General features: G+C 39.6%; 1 protein-coding gene across 1 annotated transcript in view; it reads right to left on the bottom strand.

Annotated features, from left to right (window-relative positions):
- Positions 1-23,100, bottom strand: part of PAPPA2 (pappalysin 2) — a 154,355-nt gene that overhangs the window by 79,147 nt on the left and 52,108 nt on the right. Inside the window, exons 4-7 of the mRNA XM_018575089.1 lie at positions 17,717-18,010; positions 11,631-11,823; positions 10,050-10,171; positions 8,974-9,466 (exon numbers count right to left, since the gene is read on the bottom strand). Of these exons, the coding sequence (XP_018430591.1) occupies positions 8,974-9,466; positions 10,050-10,171; positions 11,631-11,823; positions 17,717-18,010 (1,102 nt within the window). The remainder of the gene's footprint in view (positions 1-8,973; positions 9,467-10,049; positions 10,172-11,630; positions 11,824-17,716; positions 18,011-23,100) is intronic.

Raw genomic sequence — 23,100 nt, 5'->3', positions numbered from 1 at the left:
ACATTCCTCTGCATGTCTGAAAATGTGCCAGTGTATTATGCAGATTTTTGATGGCTGCGAATGTATGCAGATCTCTGCTGTTCTTTTCAGACTCTTAAACACTAATCACAATAGAAAGTTTATTTTCCAATATATATTTGTAAAGAAAAACATCAGAATAAGATTTAGAAATAAGGTTGTCTAGCTCAAATTACAAGGGCAAGAGTGCCTGATGTTAAAAGCTGAACTCCAGACATACAGCTAAATACACAGATAAAATTCATACTGTATATAGGGGCTGTTTTATCTGCCACCTTTCTGTCCATCCAATCCTGAGATTTACACAGTGCTTTTACACAGCACAGACAGGCGAATTACACCATTTACAGATAAAGAACAGTTGTGTCCTCTCTTCACCTCCTAGCCTACTGATTGGACAGTGAAAAAGCCACAGCAGACTAATGAGGTCATCTCTCTATTTATTCTGCTCCCTCTTCCTATCAGCATTTTCTCTATATAAGACAAAAAACTCCTTATTGAAAAAATATATTTCCTTACATCTCACACCTATGAGAGTAACATCATAATTCCATACTCACACAGAGAATGGGCCACATAAACTATTATTGGTGCACCAATTATTAGTAGCATGGAAACCTGCTATTTTGGAATGCTCCAAATAATAGTTCAATTTGTAGAGTCTGAAAAGAAAGATGCGACTAATGCACTAATTGTAAAAGAAAATCCAAAATGAGACTTTTCAAACAAAAATTCTTACAATCTGTGCCAAATAAATAACGGTTCAGAAAATAAGTTTGTCAGCATTTGGCACAATAGGGGTGTGCAGAAGTGTGCCAAGAGCCAAGATGATGGCACAAAACAATTATTATTAATATAATACAGGATTTATATAGTGCCAATAGTTTGTGAAGCATTTTACAATATAAAAGGAGACAGTGCAGTTACAATACAGTTCAAGTCAAAATGGTTAGTAGGGTCCTGCTCGTGACAGCTTATAATCTTAAGAGAGGGGCAAATAATGAAATAGGTGGTAGCTGTGCATAGATGAGAAAGTAATAGTGCAGTGGTTAGGTAGAGGTGGGATAAGCTTGCCTAAAAATATGCGTTTTCAGAGATTGCCTAAAGGCAGACATAGTAGAAGATGGGCAGACTGGTTGGGCTAAGGAGTTCCAGAAATGTGAGAGACTCTGAAGAAGTCCTGGAGGCGAGCATGGGATGAGTTGACATGGGTGCGAGAGAGCATGAGATCTTAGGAAGAATGGAAAGGGCGGTTTGGGTGATATTTTGAGAAGAGGTGCATGCTGTAGCTGGGGTCAAATTTGTGTGTGAAAATGTTTTTTAATATTTTTAATTGTATTCTTTGGGCAATCGGAATCCAGTGGAGGGATTGGCAAAGAGGGGTTGCAGACACTTTCCACATTCTACTGTGCGCAAAAAAACAAACCTATCTTCATTGTGACATAATAGTTTATTCGACATAATAGTTGGACATGCAATGTGTTAAAATAAGATGTCATGTGCAACACTTTGCATTCCTCAACCACCAATCTTAGTTTGTCTGGTCCAATGTATTTAAAGTGGAATTAAACTTGCTTTTGTAAAAAGTGCTGACAGGAAGGCTTTTTTGATGACAGTAGGGACTGTGTATGTCTCTTCTGTCATAGATGTTTCTCCATGCCAGAAAAAAATAACTCCAGTGTGGCAGTTATGTCACCCAGATCCAGCCAATCAATGGGGCCAAAGACTTTGAACTTGGAAGGAAACCACAAGAAAAAGAAAGCTCCACTGATGAAGAAGAGCAATGACAGCACCGCACTGGAGAGAATCACTGTGTCAGGTAAGTCTGACAAACATATTTGAACATTATGTTAAAAAGCTTCCGGGGATCCGCAGTTTTGCATTTGGTCTGGTGATTTAGCTTGGCTTTAAGTGTTAGGCGTTATGATATGTACTTTCACTGCAGTGGGCAGAATTCAGTCATGTATGAACTCTTGTATATAAACATCTGTCATAATAATCAAGGATGGAAATTTGGCAAATCATTGGTGAAGCAGATTTTTAAAACTGCTCTTTGTAATGCAGAGCAGGCAGTAACCATAAGCTCTAGCATAGGGGTCCCCAACTCTCGGGTTCCTGTTAGGAATTGGGCTACAGCTCCTGCTTTAGGCCCACCCCTGCAAATAGGCCCGGCTGCCCCGGATTACCTCGGTATGCCCCATGACAATCCGGCTACAATCAGACAGAGGCAGCCCTCTAATCAGACATATTAGAAGGCCGCTCGCTGGGGCCTCTCGGGGCCCTAGTGAGGAGCAAGTGGTCGTCTGATCAAAAAGCTGCATCTGCTGCCCCCGCAACCACCAGTGAGACTCTACGGACCCCTGGTTAGAGCCTGCACTGGCCACCTGAGAGCCTGCACTGGCCACCTGAGAGCCCATACTGACCACCTGAGGCACACACTGGCCACCTGGGAGCCCATACTGACCACCTGATAGCCCACACTGAGCTGCTGAGAGCCCACATTGACCACCTGAGAGCCCCGCTGACCACCTGAGAGTCCAACTGACCACCTGAGAGTCCACACTGGCCATCTGAGATCCCGCACTGGCCACCTGAGAGCCTCACTAACCACCTGAGAGCCCCACTGACCACATGAGAGCAGGAAAACAAGTTCAGGGTTCCCACTGATTCTACATTATGGTGAGTTGTATAATTATTTAATTATATATTACAATGTACTAATAATAGACATTTTTTTCCACCACTGACCTTAAATGATGCCTCCTTATCTGATTATCTTCTTCTCCTTCCTGTAGTTTTCAGGAGTTCCTCCAGCGCTGGTGCTGGTCTCCGATCCTGTGCTGACTCCTCTCTTTTCTTGCCACTTCCTGTCCCACGGAGTCTGTACACGCTGCCTCCATTGACTTACCTGGCGTGTCTCCAGGGCGAAGATCTGAACTGCGCATGTGCGCGCCCGAGAATCTTCAGATCTTCGGACAGGAGCGCGCGATTGAGACACAGGTAAGTTTAAACCTATTTGTTAACTAATTTTTATGTTTTTAGCCTATATCTACTGCTTGCTAGAAGTAGATCTATGCAAAAAAAGGCGAGGATTTAACAATCCTTTAATACAAATTTCTGCTGAAAGAAATATGGAGGCAGAGCTGCCGTTGTTTATCTCCTTTTGCTGAGGCAAATCACAAAAGTCAAAATGAAATCAGAACTTCTGATCTGTGTACTTGATCCAAGTCAATGATTTATAAAGTACTGGAGCCATTGCAATTTGACGGGTCTGCAAAGAAAGATGAGACTAGTGCACTAATTGTAAAAAAAAAATCCCAAGTGAGACTTTTCGTACAAAAAGTCTCACAATCTGCGTCAAATAAGTAATGGTTCAAAAAAATTAATTTGTCAATATTTGGGACAATATAGGTGTGCAGTAGTCCAACAAGAGAATGAGAACGCAAGGCAGTTACAGTGTATTGAAAAAGTTTACCAGTATATTAGTATACCAGTTGAAGAGGAGAGGTCAGCAATGGTAATCTTCATGCTTCCGCACTACCATACCCCCCATTTGTTTATCAATTGAAACCAGCTTCCTCTGTCCCTCTTTCTTCCTCAGTTGTCCCTCTTTTTGGTCTGATGTTTAGATATTTATGAAAAGGTTTTATTTATCTACTAAAAGTGTTATTCTGCACTAAAACCTTTATGTTATCTCCTCATTTTCTTGTTTGCTAATTCAAAAAGCCAGTATAAAGGAAAAGTAATGGGGAAAAAAAACTGGGTTTATCTAAATATTTTTGGGAATTTTTAATGGTCCACATACCTGGAGGCATGTTTGTCCATTGCTTAAATAAATTGTAAGGGAAGGTGCTCCTCTTTTTCATTGCAGAAAGTTGGGAGGTATGCGCACTACTGTCTTTAAATCTCTTGTCATATGGCTGCAATCTGCTGTAGCACAGGTGTGGTTGTGACAATCCATCACAAGGTAGCTGCAGTTAGTCTGATGTGATATTAGTCACTTGGCAGCATTTACTTTTTTCAACGTGGCAGTAGGGTGGCAGATGCAAAATAGTTGGGTTGGGCAGCAGGTACAAGTGGATTGCGTTTAGGGTTGCAGGTAAAGAGCAGATGCAGAAACAGATCCTTGAGGTCTGTAGCCCAGGGCACAAATCCATATTCCCTTAAAATAGCAATGACCCAAATCAACGTAGAACATGTACAGGCCATGAAATGAGAATACTTTATTTAACTGTCGGGTCCATTTTACACACAAATAAACTACTGTTTGTACTGCCAAACTAATAATGGAGATAAGACAAATTATCGTGCTCTATAAAGGAACTGGGACGTTGCACTCTTCAACCCAAAGAGATATCATTGTTGGTGCATTTATTACAGTGTTTACCTGTGTAAACAAATCTAAAGATCAAAGAATGACAAGAGTTGCAGGGAGGCTAATTCAAAGATGGCACGGAAAGAAGTGCCAAGTAAAATAATATCATACCCCGTGGTTAAGCTGCACACAAAACAAGTTAAGTTTCTCAGTGGTACATTTAAAGTCACTGCCAATTCTAAAGATATTACATATGCCCACATTTATTATGTACAACATAAATGTACCTACTGGTGTGTGACAGAGGGTGAAGCAGGTGCTGCCAAACCATTCATTTACAGCTGACATATAAGCATATGGGTTCCATTAATGGAAAAATACGAGAAAACAGTACCTGTGTGTACTATTAAAGGTGAAGCACATAGTTGAAGTGTACCTGTACCAAAGGAGTGGAGCCAGCCACATATCATATTAGAAAGTGGGAGCTTACTGTTATTCCCATTTCTGCATCTGATGCCTGCGTTGTTTGTACGCCATGGTAATCTAAGGTTACATGCTGGCCCTCTTAAGCATACCATACACAGACTGAATTGTGGCTGATTTCTGCTGCATCCTCTAAAATTCAAGCCATGGGGGGCTCTGTCGTCACTACCTGGCTTAACTAATTTCAACTGAAAAATTGAAGGAGAAAGGTGAAAAATTGTCAGCCGTACAGTCACTACATCCAATCAGATACCAGGGAGTTAATTCACTTGGACATTGTCAGCTTAATAAGCACTGACCTAATTTCAACCAATGATGCCTGATAATGCAAAATAAGGAATGTTCTGCCATTTTGTAGTAGAAAAGGAAAATGCACAGTTCATGTACAGTTCATTAATCTTCTGGAGTAAATTTAGAATAAAGTTTGAGTTCTACTTTTTTTAACCTAATTGGACATTCTTTATTCTGTGCCTGGATTAGAAAGAGAGAGAAGAGTTTAGCAACAGTGTGGAGACTGTCATGCAGCAAGGACTGTAAAGCCTGGTGCCTTCGCTGTCCTTGCAAAGGGTAAGTGAGTGTTGAATAGAACACAGATTGGCTAAACCTGGGATAATGGGACAAATAACCCTGAGATACAAGTAGAGGGAGCCAGTTTATGGAGAATTTGGTTTTGTATTGAATCTATGGACTATTCATTTTTATATGCATTAACACCGTAGATTGTTGATCCAGTGTATATCTGAATATTCTTTTTTTTTTCCTCTTAGAGCAAATTAGACCACACTTTATGAGGTTGTTTTTGACTTCCTCTGGATCAACTGTGGGTTAAGGGTTCTGGTGCATGCAGGTTTTCAATGTCTTTATTTAATGTTCTATTGGTTGCATTTGATAGATATGTGTTTTTTCAAGCCTAACCATGTAACAATGAATAGTACTAAGATAAACAACTGGCCTTTGTGTCCAGTCTGCTTTCACTGACACATCCTAATCATCATTATTAAAAATTGAGTGAAAAGGTCACAGAATTCTGGGACTTACAGTTACATACTCGTTAAAAAAAAGAACACAGTCAGCTCTACTAGGTCACTAAGGTCTATAAAAAGTAATCACCAAAAAAGTATTCAATCGAACTACATATTTTAGAAAAGCCAATCTCCAGAATGCAGTTTCAACTGCATTATTTAGGAGAAGAAACACAATTACCAGTTTAAAGTGAAATTAATCACAGAATTTATTTTAAAAAATATACCACCCACATTCAGTATGGTTCATTAGTTTCAAGGATAATGACTTATTATCTTCATCACAGATCCCCACCCACTGTGTCCTACACTATTCCTCACACATAGACACATTAGTCATTCACATCAGTCTAATAATGGGCTGGCATTTGTCTCTGTCATATGTTCTACATTTCTTACGTTCTCTGATGTGTTAACCCCTTGCCTTTGCCATGTCAGGTATTCTACCCTGGAGGAGTTCTAGAGACGTTAGACAGGGAGTTTAAATCAACTATCACATTCATGCTGCAATACTTCGAACATGTAGAAAAGAAGGCAAGTGGGGGTAGAACAACTTTGAGCATTACAGTATTTAAAGTGGGGTGTACCAAAAAAGTAATGGAAGGGCTGAAGAAAACACTGTTCAAAACTGCCTCCAGTATTATTATACATGAGACCAAAGGTTGGGGAATTTAATTATGTGATCTCTGTTAAATGGAAGATAAAATTAGCTGATCATACCTTTTAGCAGAGGCCACATGACCTAATGCTTAAGCATTTAATAATATAATGTTTGGAGCACCATTTTCTACTGGAAAGGTAAGTATTTTAGGAATTACTTACCTAGGAGAAGAACAGCTTTGATCATGTCACTGTCAGTCAAAAGGTTAATTGGCAGGAGGCAAAAAAGCTACTTCTTATAACCATGATCTTAGAGAGAAAAAAATTTTCCTTTTTCCAAAAACATTGGGCACAACAGCCAAAAAAAGTACCATAGAAGATGGCGTGGTGGTTTAGGTAGACATAGAGGAATATCAAGCTAACCTATTCCTAAGCAACCAAAAGGGAAGTTCACATGCTATAAGCCTTTTCCTGGTGAACCATGTGCAGGCAACACTAATACCCCATACAAATTGCTTTTTTTTCTAGCAATGAGCTCATATATGATGTACATTCAAATCCAACACATCCTTTAAAAAGGCAAAGAAAAAAAGCAAATCGGACCATTAACACAATAGTACAGAAGACATAACACCAGAGTATTCTCGCATAGTTTAAACAGCTTATATGGAGGAGAGAAGGCTGCTTTGGGGGACCCTTGACTTCCAGTCTCACAGGTTGCTATAGGGATGAGTTTCAGGCTTAGATTGAGGTTGGTTTCACGGCAAACTCAACCCATGCGCAATTCACGGACATGGTGAACTAATGCAGCTATTCATAACCATAGCAACAAATTACCAATAATGACCTTACTGGCCATTAAACTTAGGTCATGTAGCTTAGAATAGACAATAATAGGGGCTTTGTTATGTGCCAGCCCCTCACTATATAAAGGCAGGGTTCCCAGTAGCCATATTGACAATATTAAGGTAGCAAAATGCTGTATTTCTAGGGGAATGTGGGGTTGGTGGGAGGAAAGCATATTTACATCTTAATGCTACTGAGTGCTGATTTGTGTCCTTCTACTTTTTTGCAGCCTCTCCACATGCACTGTCTACAGAACGTGTATTTTTAAAAGTTCATTTTATATTATATTTTGCTGGTTTTATGTTGTTCACAGCCAGTCCACATTCACTTCACTGCTTAGTGACTGCATGTGTAATTGATGCTAGCGGCAATTTTTATGAAAGCCCTTTTTTGGGAAAAACAGTGTATTATACCTGGACAATATGCACCAGCTTAGAAGCTTAATCCTTCTTTTGGGAGAACATGTGGCAAGGTGATTTGCATGCTGGAGATTGTTAGAGAAAGAGGCAGTGCATTGTCTCCCCATAACACAAAGTGCCCAGACAAGGACCTTTATATAAGAATCAGTAGCTGTTGCTTATACAACATTTTAGTGGTTGGGCTTACATCTACTTTAACAAACTATGCTTCATTTGAATTGCATTGAATTGTAATGCTGGGGTACATTTTCCTAAAACCGAAGATATTGCGAGTAGACTGCATTCTTAAGCGCTCACCATATGTGCTAATATCCCCAAACATTACACTGCCTAAACACACTTAGGCCTAACACGATGAGCTGCATAAACAGATAAAACAAATGTCTCCTCTTTCACAACAAAAAAAGTGATTCTGCCACAAGCATTAGATTGTTTAAGAAAAGTGGGCTGGTGCATCTCTGCTTTGGTCAAGCAGGAAATATTCATGAGACTTGATCTGCTCGGCCTCCATGCCATTACCACAACAAAGTAAGCTGGATAGCTAATGATAGGATGCAACCATACACACAACAGTCTCTTCAGATTTATCCCTTCATTAGAGCAATCAAAAACCAGCCTATTCATTTTATAATTCATATACGTAGATGAGCAGTGCATAGAACAATTCACAAAAGTTATAAAACAGAAGTAAAAAGTGAGACAGACAAAACAGAATTAAAACTTACAGAAAAATCTGAAAAAGTATTTCTCCTGCTTCTGGGGTTGGATAGAAAATGTGAACTATACACCCCCCCCCCCTCCCCCTTCCCCCACATATATGTGACCACAGTTTGATTGCAGATCTCCATTTTTTTCCCTTGAAAACCACAAGTAGAGTAAAAACCCAAATGGAAGGGGCTGGCACAGCTGCCTATTACCTCATTTTCACAGGTAGGATCTTGATCATTACAATCGCAAAAATGCATAACTGTGTCCAGTTATAATTTATTGATCTCAAATATTTTACCATAAAGCTGGCCTTTTTGGAGTCTAACAGCTCATCTCTGCACAACCAGGCACTGTGAAGTTGTATAGCTGTGCACTGTATGGTATGGGAGTTATGGGTTATGACACTTTTCAGAATTTCTAAGATTGGAATACACAAATGTATCTTAATAGCTAGGTGAGAACATTAATGGCCCATTTACACCATAGCATTTAGTTAATCACACAATACCATGCAATTAACGCACACAATCACACAACGCACCTAGTCATTGGTTCTACTCACGTGTCAGTAAAAAAGCGCTCTGCCTGGGTCCTTTTCAGCAGCTGATCTCTAAGCAAAGGAGGATTTCGAATTATCCTGTATTTCACAGGTCTGCATGCTGAGCAAATAAAATTAAGAGGTACAGAGACCAGAAGAACTGCATCTATCTCCATTCTTGCATCAAATGTGTAAATACGGACTGTGGACACGTTCTGGTCTGTGGTCAGCCTAATCGTCAGAGGAGTATCACAGTAGGCCTGCATACTTCCTAGGTGCAATGATTCATTATGTTCCGTCACTAACTCAATATCAGACAATGTGGTGGGCACATCAGAGGATAGGTAAGTTATCCAGATGGTAAGGGTCCGGGGTTGGACAGCTTTTAGGAAATTGAGCTCCAGAATACACCCCAGTGGCTGAGTACAAGGGACGGACATATTAGTATTAAAGATGTGAAGCTCAGGACTCCATGCATGTAAGCTTGGCTGGCAAGGCTGGTCTACATCTGGAGGACCTAGGCCAGAAAGGATAACATGTTAAGTACTTTCCACTTATATTACCAAATACTTTACATTACTTATAGTAGAGACACAATACTTAAAGGCATTTACCATGGTATTTGTAACTAGACATTTTACATTAGTTTAATTTACTACTAGCAGCAAATGAAACTTGAGCACACAACTGAACTAAAAATATCAACTAAGAATAATTATTTAGCACAATCATTTTAAGTAGCACAATAATTTTAAAATCCACAGATTAAAGTATATATATGTAAAGTCAAAACTTTTTTTTTCATTTTGGATTCATACTGGCGAATTATTTTAGGACAGTGGTGGAGCACTAGGGCCTGGTCGCAGCTGCAACCCTAGTAGTTATGCCACTGATTCTAAGCTGTAGAGGAACTGCAAATCTCAGAAATGCATTATACAGCAATGCAGAATACCACCAGTTATAATGGACTACAAGTGACATTAGAGAAAAGCTCTTTATCAAATAGTTGGTCCACAGTCAATATTCCAGCTATATTTTTATTGCTCTACCCACATCACCTGTGGATAATTTGCATATGGTCAGTATTGCAAAATTCATACCAACAGCCTCTTCTGGGGTCCAATAACCAGAGTTGTCACACACTCGAGGCGAGGAAGCTTGGTGAGCATATTGTTGTAAAGACCCATCAGCAGCACACAAATCACACATGGTTCCTAACTCTCTGTGGAAAAAAAGGAAAATTCTTTTAATTCTTTGAAAAACAGATGCAATTAATGTTTTTCGAAAAATTGTTGCAATTAACAGGAAATTATAACCAATAATACATTTACAGAGACATCATAAAATAATTTTGCTAGTTTATATTTCACCAATAATATCTGTAATGTTTTACTGATCCATGCTGCATTTACATTTTTTCAGTTTTAAAATCTGTATCATTGTCACCGGCAATTGAGCAGTTCAGGATATTTATCAAATAGGTCGGCATGTTTGTTGTACATATTTGAGTACATGTGGCCTAGTAGCAGCCTGGGCATCTTATCTTAAAGCTCAACTCCAGGAAGATAAAAAAAATATACAGATTATTGCAGCTTTGTATTTTTTTATGTAGTTTATTGTTTCACTACAACCAGTGTAAGTACTATTTGACTTGATATCAGCATCTTGCAAACACGGTACATCAGCACTCAGACTGGGAGAGGGAGAAGCAGCACACATTGCTAATCAGATGTGCTACAGTGCTCATATAATAACAAGAAACATGCTGATGGGAGGAGAGAGCAGAGTGGCAGAGAGATGAGTTCATCAGCCTGCTGCTTCTCCTTTCACTCTCTAGTCACTGGCTGGGTAATGGACAAGATCTCTACATGTTACTTAACTGCAGAAAAAATAGGTCTCCTGCCAGGGCCATCCCTGTATTGAGGCAGCATGAGGGTGTTGCCTCAGGCAGCATCTCTAAGGGTCATGTGGGGGTGAGCCCCGGCCCCCTTTACAGCCAGAGCGTTCCAGGTCGCTAAGAGTCCATACACATACACATGTGGCCATACACATCTCCCCACCCAGCTCTTAGCAACATTGGACACTCTGGCTGGCGTCCTGCTCAGTTCCTGGCAACCAGTGACGTCAACATAAGATGCTCTAGCCGGAGCCTGCCTGGAAGACACCCCCAAAAATAGTTTTTTTTAGTTTTGAATAGAGTTTGGTTGTTAACATCAGGCTTTAATTTATGTCACCACTGGGGATATTTTCCCTCACTTCCTGTCCATGTGATGTTCGTACAAGTAGTAGGGATGCAGGAATCATTGGGACAGGAGGGCTCAAATGGCAAGAAAACACTTTCACAAGTGAGGGGAAATCTTCCCACCATGGGCATAGTTGGCAATAAAATCCTGATAGAGATTCTAACCCTTCAACACACTATTTTTATTAAAACATAAAGTTCTGGTTGGAGCTGGGCTTTAAAAAAACCCCTACAATGCCAAACCGATACAAAAGTCACAATGTGGCAAACACTGTTTTAATGCCAGAAATATTGTGTATCTAATAGGTTCAGTTATGGATAAAAGCAAATAATTTCTAAGTATTAAAACCAAAAAGTTTGTAACTTATATCTCAAACTGACACTGTTATTTTTTAGTGACATGTAATTGTTCTATTTAAACAACGTCTGCATCTGCTACCTTTCATAGAGTTCTCCACTGATAGGCAGCAGCCAGTGGATAGTGAGAGAATCCATGCTCTGTTTAACAACTATTGGTGCCAAAGGAACAGGTGAAGGTTTGTGAATCCGGCTCCATCCTTGATATTTGAGATCGAGGTAACAATGCATGCGGGCAACTTGGTTTGGGGTGAAGCTGTTGGCACAGTCATCATCTGACATACAAAAAATGGAAAAAAAATTGAGGAGAAAGTGAGAATTACAAATCTTGGCTCTGTAGTATATTCAGTCTTATATAAGATAAATAAGAGGTGTAACATGCCATGGTAATACTGTCATAATGTTGTACATTGAGCTTCTAACAATGAAAGAGTAATGTCAAACTGCCTGTTCTAATTGTCTATGAGCAATATAATACTGCCATTGTTTATTAGATTATCTTTACTAGCCCTTTGTTTCTAAGCAAATAATTAAAGTCCATCTCCAAACTTTTTTAGTTTTTAAATAGAGAAGAGTTAGACCTTCTGTTGGGTTTTTTATTGTTGTGTTTGTCCCTACTGGAGAAATAACCCTTCGCTTTCTGCCTCGGTGACCACACAGAATGTGAGCTGCAATTTACCAACAGGTGGTATTAAAAATCTAAAAGAGATTCTAACCCACCCTCATTCTATAGCAAACTATAAAAAAAAAAGAAACATGAAGTTTTATATTAATCAATGTCCTGCATTTCCGTAAGACTGGAGCTCCAGTGATAGTCACCGCAGCAATGTCAACAAATAATAATAATAATAGTAAAATTACATTTTATAATCACATTTGACAGTGGGAATATAAAATGAACTCACAATATGTGAATATGGAAACAACAAAAAAACAGTAAAAACAACTGATTAAAAAAAATCACTTAATATTTATAAAACACAGCATGGAAAATTAAAATAGCTCTGTGAGGGAATGTAAATGATTATTGCTTTTGTGTATCTATAAAGTGAATCTGTAATGAAAATATTTTTATCGTCCAATGTCTCTTTAGATCTATGGCAGTGCCACATAGGTCAATTTTACTCTTTTATAATTGTTTTGAAAACATTAAGTATGAATAAAACATACAGCTTTTTAATATGTTCTTTTGAGGCTATTGGGCTATTTTCATAATAGCAGATTACTAAAACGTATTAAAGTTCCATTCCAGGCAAAATATGAACCCTATCCCAGGCCCCTCCCCACGTAACCCACCGAAACCCATCCTACAAGGGTTTTTTTTCTTATATGGTGAAGCAACATAAACTTATTAAGTCCCCCAATCAGGTCCCTTGTCAGAGACTGCCGATCCCCTACAATCCCCTCATGCAAATGTTACTCCTTTTCTGGATGCTGAGAGGAACCTGTTGCTGGACAGCCAATATGAAATATTCACATTACGTAGGCAGCTGAAGAAGGACCGAATCAGAAATAAACAAATGAAAAGAGAAGGCTCAGGACCTGAGCATCATGTAGATAAACTTTAAGGGTTTAGGAAAAATAATAATGTTAAATACCCCCTTATTAGGTTACTGGTTGTATTAATGTTAGGGCCAGGAGCTCCAGAGACAATTTAATAATTGTAAGGCTTAGTTCACACTGTTGTGCTGCATTAACAATGGGTGCACTGCTGTGCCATTCATTCTTAATGGCACCACAATGCACTTTGCCAACAGACATGAGCTTCAGAGCACCACAACGCACAGTCATATTCTACCGTATATTGTGGTGAGCTGCATTACAAAAAATACTACAAATATATTTTTTTTGGGTGCAATTTTTAATGAACTGCTACTTTAATGCAACCAACATTAACATGTAGACTGTAGTGATAATGCAGAGCAACAGCGTGAACCTAGCCTAAGGCTTTGCATGCTTTCTAAAGCACTTTATGAATTTTATTGACAATACCCAAAGCAGCACCCAACATCCCAGATGAACGGGTGAAAATCAGAGTAGGAGGAAGAAAATTAGAGTGGTAGGAAAAGTTGTTTCGGAGACTCTAAATAAACAAAATATCAGCAACTAAAATTGATAAAGTTTTAACTGAAAATCTTTGCTGGCAATGTTTACTTTAGGTTGTTTGTGTATTAAAACAGTTTGTAATTGTTTGCTGACATCTGTTTCTAATAGGAATTTAAAAAAAATAAATGCCCTTGTTTAATAGTGATATATAATTTTAATATTTATATATAAATAAATGAATACCAAGAGCTTTATTCACTAAAGCTTGATAAATGAAGCAGTTCCATATAGAAAAATGTTTACAGGGGAGTGTTCCTTATTGATAACATAATCAATCATTCTCGTGCAGTATTTTACTATGCAAATGTAATTAAAAATAAGTCATGCTACATTTTAAGGGAATGACATGTACACTGAATGGCAAGAAGCAATATGTTCAAAACTGTCAAAAATGCTGATGGCAGTGGAAAGGTTAGTTTAAAACATTGTTTCTGTTTTTCCTATTTTCCTTTGGTCCTTTAAAACATGGAGGCTAGGGAGTAAAGTAGGAAAAGTCTGGGACACCTGCTTTAACACATTAGGTTTTTGGGAACCTCCCTCACCCAATGCCAGGGAACTTTTTTTAATGAAAACAGTAACTTAAAATAAGTTGTGGGCTATCCAGCCTCTATGCTTCCCTACTGGCCCTTAAAGTGACACTAAACTCAGGGGTTAATTCTTAAAAATGCATTCAAATACCCCAACTATTACCAAAAACATATCTTATGTGTGTCTCATTCAGCTATAGATCCTCAAATCATCTCTGAATTAATGCTGACACTGTCCTTCCTTCTGGAGGGTGGCTGCTTTTGTTCCCCACAGTCTCTGTGTGTGCTGTAACGAAGCAACCATATACTATAATATCAATACAAATTAATAAACTAAACGTGAGGTTGTAGTCCATCATTGGAGCAAGTTTGGAGTGGTGGCTACTTTACAAAATACACAGGGACCAAAAGGGGAACAAACGTAGCCACCCTCCAAAAGGAAGGACAGTGTCCCCATGAAATCAGAGATGATTTGAGGATCTACAGCAGAGTGATACACAAATAAGATACATTTTTGTTAATAGTTAAGGTACTTGAATGCATTTTTAAGATTTAACTCCTGAGTTTATTGTCACTTTAAAGCAACCGACTCAGCCCATTTAGGGCAGAGGGGCAGTGCATTCTGAAAGCTCACTCCCCCAACAAGGTATACTCCCCATCCACACTTCCTCACTTTCTCCTGCTCCAAATATCTAACCTGAGCAAGGTAAGTAACCTGGTGTTGGAGCTTACATGTGGATGACATCACTGTTCACCCAATACACATGGCAGCATTCTGGCCTGGTGATTGGCCACTTAGACCAGAGCTCTGCCCCATGGGAAAGATCCCAATTCTCCCCCATACAAAAAAAACAGAATGGGGGCTCTGAGGGAGTAAGGAGGCAGCAAATATATCTTGCTGGAGGGGACTATCAGGAGGCACTGTCACCTAAATAGGAAAAGTGACAGTGTTTCTTTAAAAACGACAGGTAGGCTCAGTAACGCTTAGCAAAACACTGGGTTTCAAAACAGTTAGGTTAATGTAGATTGAATGACCTTTCTGAGTGTTTAGTGATAATAGTGGTTTGCTACCTGACCTTGATGTGTAGATTGGAGTTGCTCTTCAAAGCAGAACTCCACTACAACAGTAAGTTCTGTCAAATAAATGCTTTTCCAATGCAGAGAGTTGCTACATAAGGAGAACCAGAAAAAAAGCGTAGCACACAAATATATAGAAAAATAAACTGAATAACAACGATATTAGTAAGAGGTTCATTTTGTGTGGTGAAGAACAACATTAAGAGTACTCTCACTGTTAATGAAAACATCTCAATGCATACAAATACCTACCACCCACGCCTGGTAGGGACAACCACATTACGAGCTGATTCTCTATTTAATGCAGAACTCCAGGAAAGCAACTAAATACACAGTTTAACTATATAAATGTGAATTGTTTTTGTTTTCCTGCAGAAGGATTTGCAGTCTTGTGAGTCACACATCAGCTTTACAGTTTCCAGCGCCACCTGCTTGCTTATTGGACAGAGATGATGTGCATTCCTTATCCAGTGAGCCATTTGGAGGCGATACATTGAGGCTACAAGGCTAACCCATGAAAAAGAATTGCCCCTTGCCTAGTTATACAGTGTGGCAGATGTGTGTAAATTATGAGACTGAATTAACAAACTTATAAATTATTTGGCATGTACATATATTTCTGCTTGCATCATAGCAATCAATGATGCTGTGAAGGCTGTATAGTTTTATTTGTTTTTATGGTGCAGGCCAACAGCGCTGTCCTAGCAACCAATTATCCTTGCTGGCTTGTTTGAAATTGTAAATAAGCCTGTGGACATCCCGGTTGATGTCACTGACCATATATGGTCATGGCCATATATGGTAAATGACTTCAGCCAGTGAGCAATGGGAGCATCATTGTTATTACATAACAGTCTTTTTCAAACATGTAGCGTGTTTATTTACTTTAAAAATGTTATCAGTTAATTAGTAACCAGAGGCACTATGTACCCCTTACTTATTCTTGTAAAAGCTGGGCCAGATATCTGGGGTCCCCTTATCTTAAAGGGAGCTTCCAGATTCTGTCACATCCCCCCAGATGCACCAGGCTAGGACTGTGGAGTAGCAACCAACAACAGATGTTGCCTCTGAGCGTTAAATTGTCATTTAGTGGCCAACAGGCTAAATCTAGCAGTTCAGTTAACTGCTAGAGTTCGGGTCAAACTCATGGCCAAGCCAAACCTCATTCCTTATACCTGGGCAAACTGAGACCAGAGCCAGTTAAAGGAGAATTATGGGGTGAGTTACATACACTCTTCCCCATAATTCAAGGTGACCTGTGAAACTGAAGTTGTCACTAGGGATGTCCAGATACAGATTCTAGCATCGGTATCGGGCCCGATATAGGGCATTTTGACAAGTACTTGTACTTGTCAAAATGCCCCGATACATAGCGCCGAAGCTTGCGCTATGATTTTTTTTTTAACTTACTTGGAGAGCAACGGCGAGTCGGCACTGGTCCGGTGGGAGGAGCTCCAGGTGGGGTCCTGTTCTGTCGACGCTGAGAACTCATCGACCGCGCGCACCTCTGACGTCGCATCTGGGTACTGCCAGTCTGTCAGCTTCACTTAAAGACCTTCCGGGCATGCGTTGCCACTCAGCAATCATTACATTCCCACACTGCGCCTGCGTCCCTTTCTCACGGCCGTTAACTTCTCCAACTACACACAGCTCCTGTCCAGTTCAACTACCATGCACTGCGCTTGCGTGCCCTTCTCGTCGAGTTTGTGAACTATACACTGTCAATCCTAGAGGCACATGCATGATCGGATTTGTAGTTTCACGACAGCTGTGTGAAAGCAAATGCAAATGTTTTATTGTTCTAAAACAGTCTTAAATTAAAGTTCTTTATAATCATAAAGAAATTGGCCTAAAATCATTAGTCTGCATTGGTTTTTTTTTTAAATTTACCTGTCCCTTTAAGGAAAAGTATCGGTAATTGGTATCGGCAAGTACACGAGGGGAGGTACTTGTACTTGGTCTTGAAAAAGTGGTATCGGGACATGCCTAGTTGTCACAGGTCGGCTCTATTGATCAGGAACTCAGCGAGGGCGTGTTGAGTTCCCAATCCTCTCCCCGCAGGAATTCCGCCCTCTCTGTTTCTCCAGCGCTGACTGGAGGAATGGACGGGGGAAGGGGAGGGCCCAGCTGGCTTTGCCCCAGAGGACATTAGTATATGTGTCTGTGGCAAAACAAGGTTAGGCCATTTTAACACCATGTAGCTAGTGTCCTGGCCAGGATTCAAACAGTGTTGCAAGGCAGAATTGCTGACCACTAACCCACTATGCTGCTCTTCCTTTTAGGGTGATGTTTATGTAAACAATTACCTGCAACAGATTTGGGAGCTAAGGTAACATTTTAGAAACTATTTAGATTTTTCGGTATAAAATAAACAAAATTTGACAAAGGTTTTAATCCTTCCTCTTATCCACAACTAAAAAGAAAAGTTTTAGCTATAACATAACATTTAAATTCTCACCTGAGTAGCTCATGTAGTTGTCATATGGAGTTCCAGTGTAAAACTTTGGACCACAGGTGTCATTTGTTGGATCTGGATCTCGACAAAGCTTATTTTTTGGGGTGGGCGCGGTGTCAGCACATAGATCCCCCGTCTCCATGGAAGGTTCAGTCTCACTGCATGGGTCATCACAAGACTCTCGCTCACTCACACCTTTGAAAACATGGTACAGTCCTAGGGCATGGCCCACTTCATGAATCATTGTATTAGTATGGCCTGGAATTCCATAATAAGATGGATTCACAATTAATCCCCCTGCAGAGAACAAAAATATGCTGTTTGACAGGTAACCCTCGCATATGCAGCATTTTTCCAGAAACGGACAACGTTTCAGACATTTTGGTTTTTCTTACAGTGATTGCAAAGAAACATGCTGAGAGATTCAAAAATATTTCACAGTTGTTGAGGTTGCCATAGACCTGAATGATCATTCATTCACAAAACATGCAAAAACTTTCTGACAGGAAAACAGATAAAATCAGCTGATGACGGCCGTCCACACTGACATAAGAACTAAACCAAAGACAAATGTTTGAGAGATGGAAAAGGAAAATAAAAGTGAAGAATAGGAAATTGCATGACAAATCATACTTCTTGGTGAGTGAAATATACAAACAGATTTAACTCAAAGTGGGATAAAAAAAACATACACACAATTTAATTTAAAGTAGTATTAAACTCTTAAACTTTTTTTTCAATCATTAATCCAGATCAGACAAATACCCATTGCCCAGCAAAGTATTTCTTTACATTTTTGCCCAAGAACTTACAGTTAACATATTTCCAAGCAATTTGCTCCATCTCAGTCAGCTCGGCTTCCCTGAACTTCCTGTCTAGTACAATATCACAAGGGACAGAGCAGTCTCCAGCAGTTGTACATCTACTAGCATGGAGAAGGGAGAAGGAAGGAGAGGGAATACAAGAAGCTGGAGAGTGGTTTGTCTTGCTGTGCCTGTGCATTTGTGGATACACAAAGCTAACAAGCACACAAGGTTGGCTCCATAGTACCCTACAATGGAAAGGAGCCAACCTAAAACAGGATATCAAGAGCAGTGCTCATCAAGGGGCAGCATCCATTGTAAGTGATTTTATCTGCATTTGAAAACACTTAGGGGTCTATTCACTAAGCTGCCGAAGGATCTAGCCTTAGCTTCGTCTGATCCTTCGGCTAGCTTTGGCCCCAGGACCCCTTCGGTTCAGTAGAACCAAAGGGCTGCTGTACGGGCTACTCACTATAGTCCGTACAGCTCCCAAAGTTGGCCGCAGTGAAAGCCGAAGCTGGCCGAATGGCTAAAAACATTCTGCAAAGTCATTCGTGAATCACAAATACAGACACTTGAACAATCATGTATAAACACCTTATATCTTAACAGGGATGTCTCCCGTCTATGACTACCTCTACTGGGCAATACCCAAATAGGTTATGTAGAAAACTAAGTAAAGTCGAATTAAAAACAAATCATTTAAGCCCCTGACAGTACATTCATATTATGCTCCAGAACGGACCAGTGAGCTAATAAAAACAGATAGGGACCATACATATGACATTGAAGTTTCATTTACTTCAAAGTGAAGCATCCTGATGGTCATTTAGTGCAATACAAAACGACTTTTAACCACAATGAAATGCTTAATGTCTCGAGCATCCATCCCTCTTGATGTAATTAAATTGGCTCTATATTGTCCACTGATCTGGTCATATTCCAGTTACTTCCCTTCCAGCTGTAATTACAGAAGAGTCAGTGTTTTTTTAGAAGTGTGAAATTAAATAGCGTGTCTATAATTTAAATAGGGACATTTCCAAAAGAAGACTGAATAATACAGCCAAATAAATCACTAAGCACTTAGATAACCATTACTTATTACAGGAAGAAATTTACCCGATGTTTAAAGAAACAGACTTTTGTTTTGGCTTTTATTTTGCCTGGTAAGATATTTTTTGCTATATTCCATTTTGATACTTAAATGAAAGGGCACAGGCAGGCATAAAACAACTGCTGTGTAATTAATATGTCTGGCATTTAGAGTAAGTAGCCAGGCTTAAATTAACGTTTGACAAAGAGATTAAAAAAAACTAAAACAAACTGACAAATTAACACATGGTATTGGAATTAGTAGGAAAAGATGTGTTTTGTCAGCTGGGGTTTGGGTATAGGAAATGTTTTTAAGGGCTGAGCTCCTCAGTTTGGGCAGTCTACCTGTCATATTAGTTATTTATTGTAAATCAAGAGGCATATGGCCAGCTAACATTTATTAAACAGTACAACAAACCATTGAACCTACAATAATTTATATAAGTAATATTTGCACCACTGGGTTCATGTGAATTTTTGCTATTCTTTGTGTAACTAACATACAATTGCTTTATATGGGAGTAATACAAAAAGCTGCAAATACTCTTTCTTCAATCAAATTTACTGAGTTGAGTCATGCATCGAGAAGAGAAAAACACCTCACCACCAGACCCTGCTACTCTTCCACTAGCCCATTAGGAGGAGCAGGACTGTCAGTGAGGCAGTAAGTTCAATGTAGACACAGTTAATTTAGGAAAAAGAAGATTCATCTCATGTGCAGCTTTATGTATTTCTTGCTTTTATTCTGGGGAGTGGATGGATCATGCTGGGCTACTGCACTCGCTGTTGTCAGAGGAAAGCCAAAAGTCTACCTGGAGCTGTATCAGTTTGCAAGACCGGGGTATTTTGTCTATTTATAATATTCATAACTTTAAAGTTAAAAGAGAATGTTCATCCATGGATTTATCTAATTGTCATTTAGATACCAAGAAAACATGTTTGCCTTATTTGAGCATAATATAATAGTACACTATATATACTATGACTGATATACAACTATTTCACTATGTGTACAATCTTAGTATTTTGGAGAAATTGGTAAGAAAATTGCAAAAAACCTTCATCCAGATCTGGAGAAACAAAACTCTAAAGCCCACAGTGACCAATCATTGTCTGCTTGCCATTTTTAAGGCATGTTACAGAATAAAAGGAATTACTTCTACCTTTCTAAGAGCAATAGAGAAACTATTATTTTATTACCATATAATGCAAGGCATAATGTTCAGGTAGATGTTAAAGAATACATAATTATTTAATTACACCCATTGTTTTTTTTAAACTGCTTCACTTCTACTATAAAAAAGTTTCTAAAATGATGTGTATATATGATTGTAAGCGCTACTCAATACTGATATTTCCATTATAGGTGCCAGCTTATTATTGGCTTCTTACATCTCTCTAGAGCTGCCAAAAGCAAGCAAATCTCCCAATGAACAATAATCAATGAAAGATCTGGCCATCCATTAGAGTTTGACAATGCAGGGACTCAATGCAATGACACTTCCGTGGTCCGTTGTGCTAGAGCATCCATTGTGCTAACAGCAAAGTTGGCGATTATTGAAGTGCTATCGTAGTGCTATTATTGAAATGCATTTTCAACGCTGTATTAATCCCGCTGTAGTGTTGATTAGCCAGCTCATTAGAATAATGGGGGCGTTGTTTCTGATTTCTCTTTTGACTAAGAAAACGCCTCCTAGTTGTGATTTGCCAGGTAGGTGTTCCCATAGTAACTTAATGGCATTCAGTGATTGGCTATATTTCGATTCCACACAGGTTTATGATTGACCATAGAGAGTATTAATAGCACAGGGATAGTTAAACTACCCAGCTCTGAGGAAGGGAGCGTGTCCCCGAAAATGCGTTCAGCAGTGGTAGCGGCACTCTGTGAGGAAAGCAGAGCTCCTTGATTGTCCTTCAATCGCTCCAGTGTACATCCACATTAGAAAGTGTCATCAAAGATCATGAGTCCATTTGACGCTTTTAACCTTGGCTTCCTTTGTTAGTATATTTTTGTATACTTATTTTTATCAATAAAAGGTTTATTTGCACCAGGAAAGGCGCCCGGTGTTGTTTTGTGTTTTATGCAATGCAGGGACCTACCTGATGCCTGTCCATGATCTGTGCTATCTCTGGATGTAACATATGTGATGTAGCAAGCATTCATTCCCTTTTCTGTGAAGAAAAGACAGAACGATACCTCTGTGCATTCAAAACCTGGAAGCGTCCATTAGCAAACATCTACATCTACCACCTGACTACCACAAGAAGGATTATTAATTGGTGGAGGATTCAACCCACTGTCATTTTCCAAAGCTTTGATGGACGGAATCTTTAAAGGGTATCTCTAGGCAAAACATTTTGGATAGAGTGTGGAAAATGAGATGTTCTGATGAGTTTTTTGTTGTCTGTGTCCCTGTCCTTCTCTTTGTCCTGCTGACTATTGTCACTGAGAAGGAAAGTGGGGGTAATTCAATTTTTTGGAGTTCCAAGAACAAAAGGTAAGGAAAAATCTTCCAATGGGGACACCTGTTTTGAGGACAGTTTTCTAATAAGGTAATAGACCTCACTTTGGGAGATTTCCTCTAAATTTCTGTTGCATCTCTGGGACAGGAAGTAAAGAGAAATTTTGCCAATGGTACAGATAAAAAACAATTAACTAGCAGGGTTTTTTAAACTGCAAAAAATTTTTGGCTACCCATACCTTTTAAAAAACTAAAATGCTTGAACAGCAAAGAAATAATTGCCTGTTCATGTGATGTCTCTCTAATGAAACATATTGTATGTTTAGGCAATCATTACCTCAACATGCTTGTTTGTTGTTTTGCTGCTGTTTAGTATTAAACAGTGGCGGAACTACCGCCATAGCAACCCATGCGGGTGCTATGGGGCCCGCAACCGAGGGGGCCCGGTCAGGAGCAATTATAGTGTGCGATATAGTGCGTTCCAGCACCTACCGCTCTGGAACGCACTGTAATTTGTGTGAATAAGCCCTAAAACACTTTTAAACCTGCACATACATTGCTGTAATTGTCTTGTATATAGATTGTGGCTCCTCTGACAGCTGTAATCCTAAAGGCTCGTTCACCCTTGCCCAGAATGCAAGGAATCGCATACACAAAGTCTCCTTGCGTTCTGGGGTGGGAGGGGGCGTGGCAGTGCCATTCATGTCATTTGAATTTCAGACACACACCCTGCCCGCAAAAAATAGTACATGCACAATTCATGTCATCAGCTTTGCACCAGAACGCATGGTAACACAATGGCCTGCGTTCAAGTGTGGTGCAATCACAAAAAATTGTGCATGCATTATCGTTTGTGGGCAGGGAGTGCATCTGGAACTCAACTGACATGAATGGCACTGCCACGCCCCCTCCCACCCCAGAATGCAAGGATAATTTGTGTATGTAATTTCTAGCATTTTTGGGGGGTTGGGGCTTAGGTTGCAGGATGGGGGGATGAAATGTGGTGTCAGGCTGCGGGGGGGAGGGGGTT

This window comes from Nanorana parkeri, unplaced genomic scaffold, assembly GCF_000935625.1.
Source record: "Nanorana parkeri isolate BGI_ZX_2015 unplaced genomic scaffold, ASM93562v1 scaffold52, whole genome shotgun sequence".
In the NCBI taxonomy this organism is placed as follows: domain Eukaryota; kingdom Metazoa; phylum Chordata; class Amphibia; order Anura; family Dicroglossidae; genus Nanorana; species Nanorana parkeri.
Note: the sequence above shows the minus strand (reverse complement) of the source record. Positions and strands in the feature narration are given on the sequence as shown.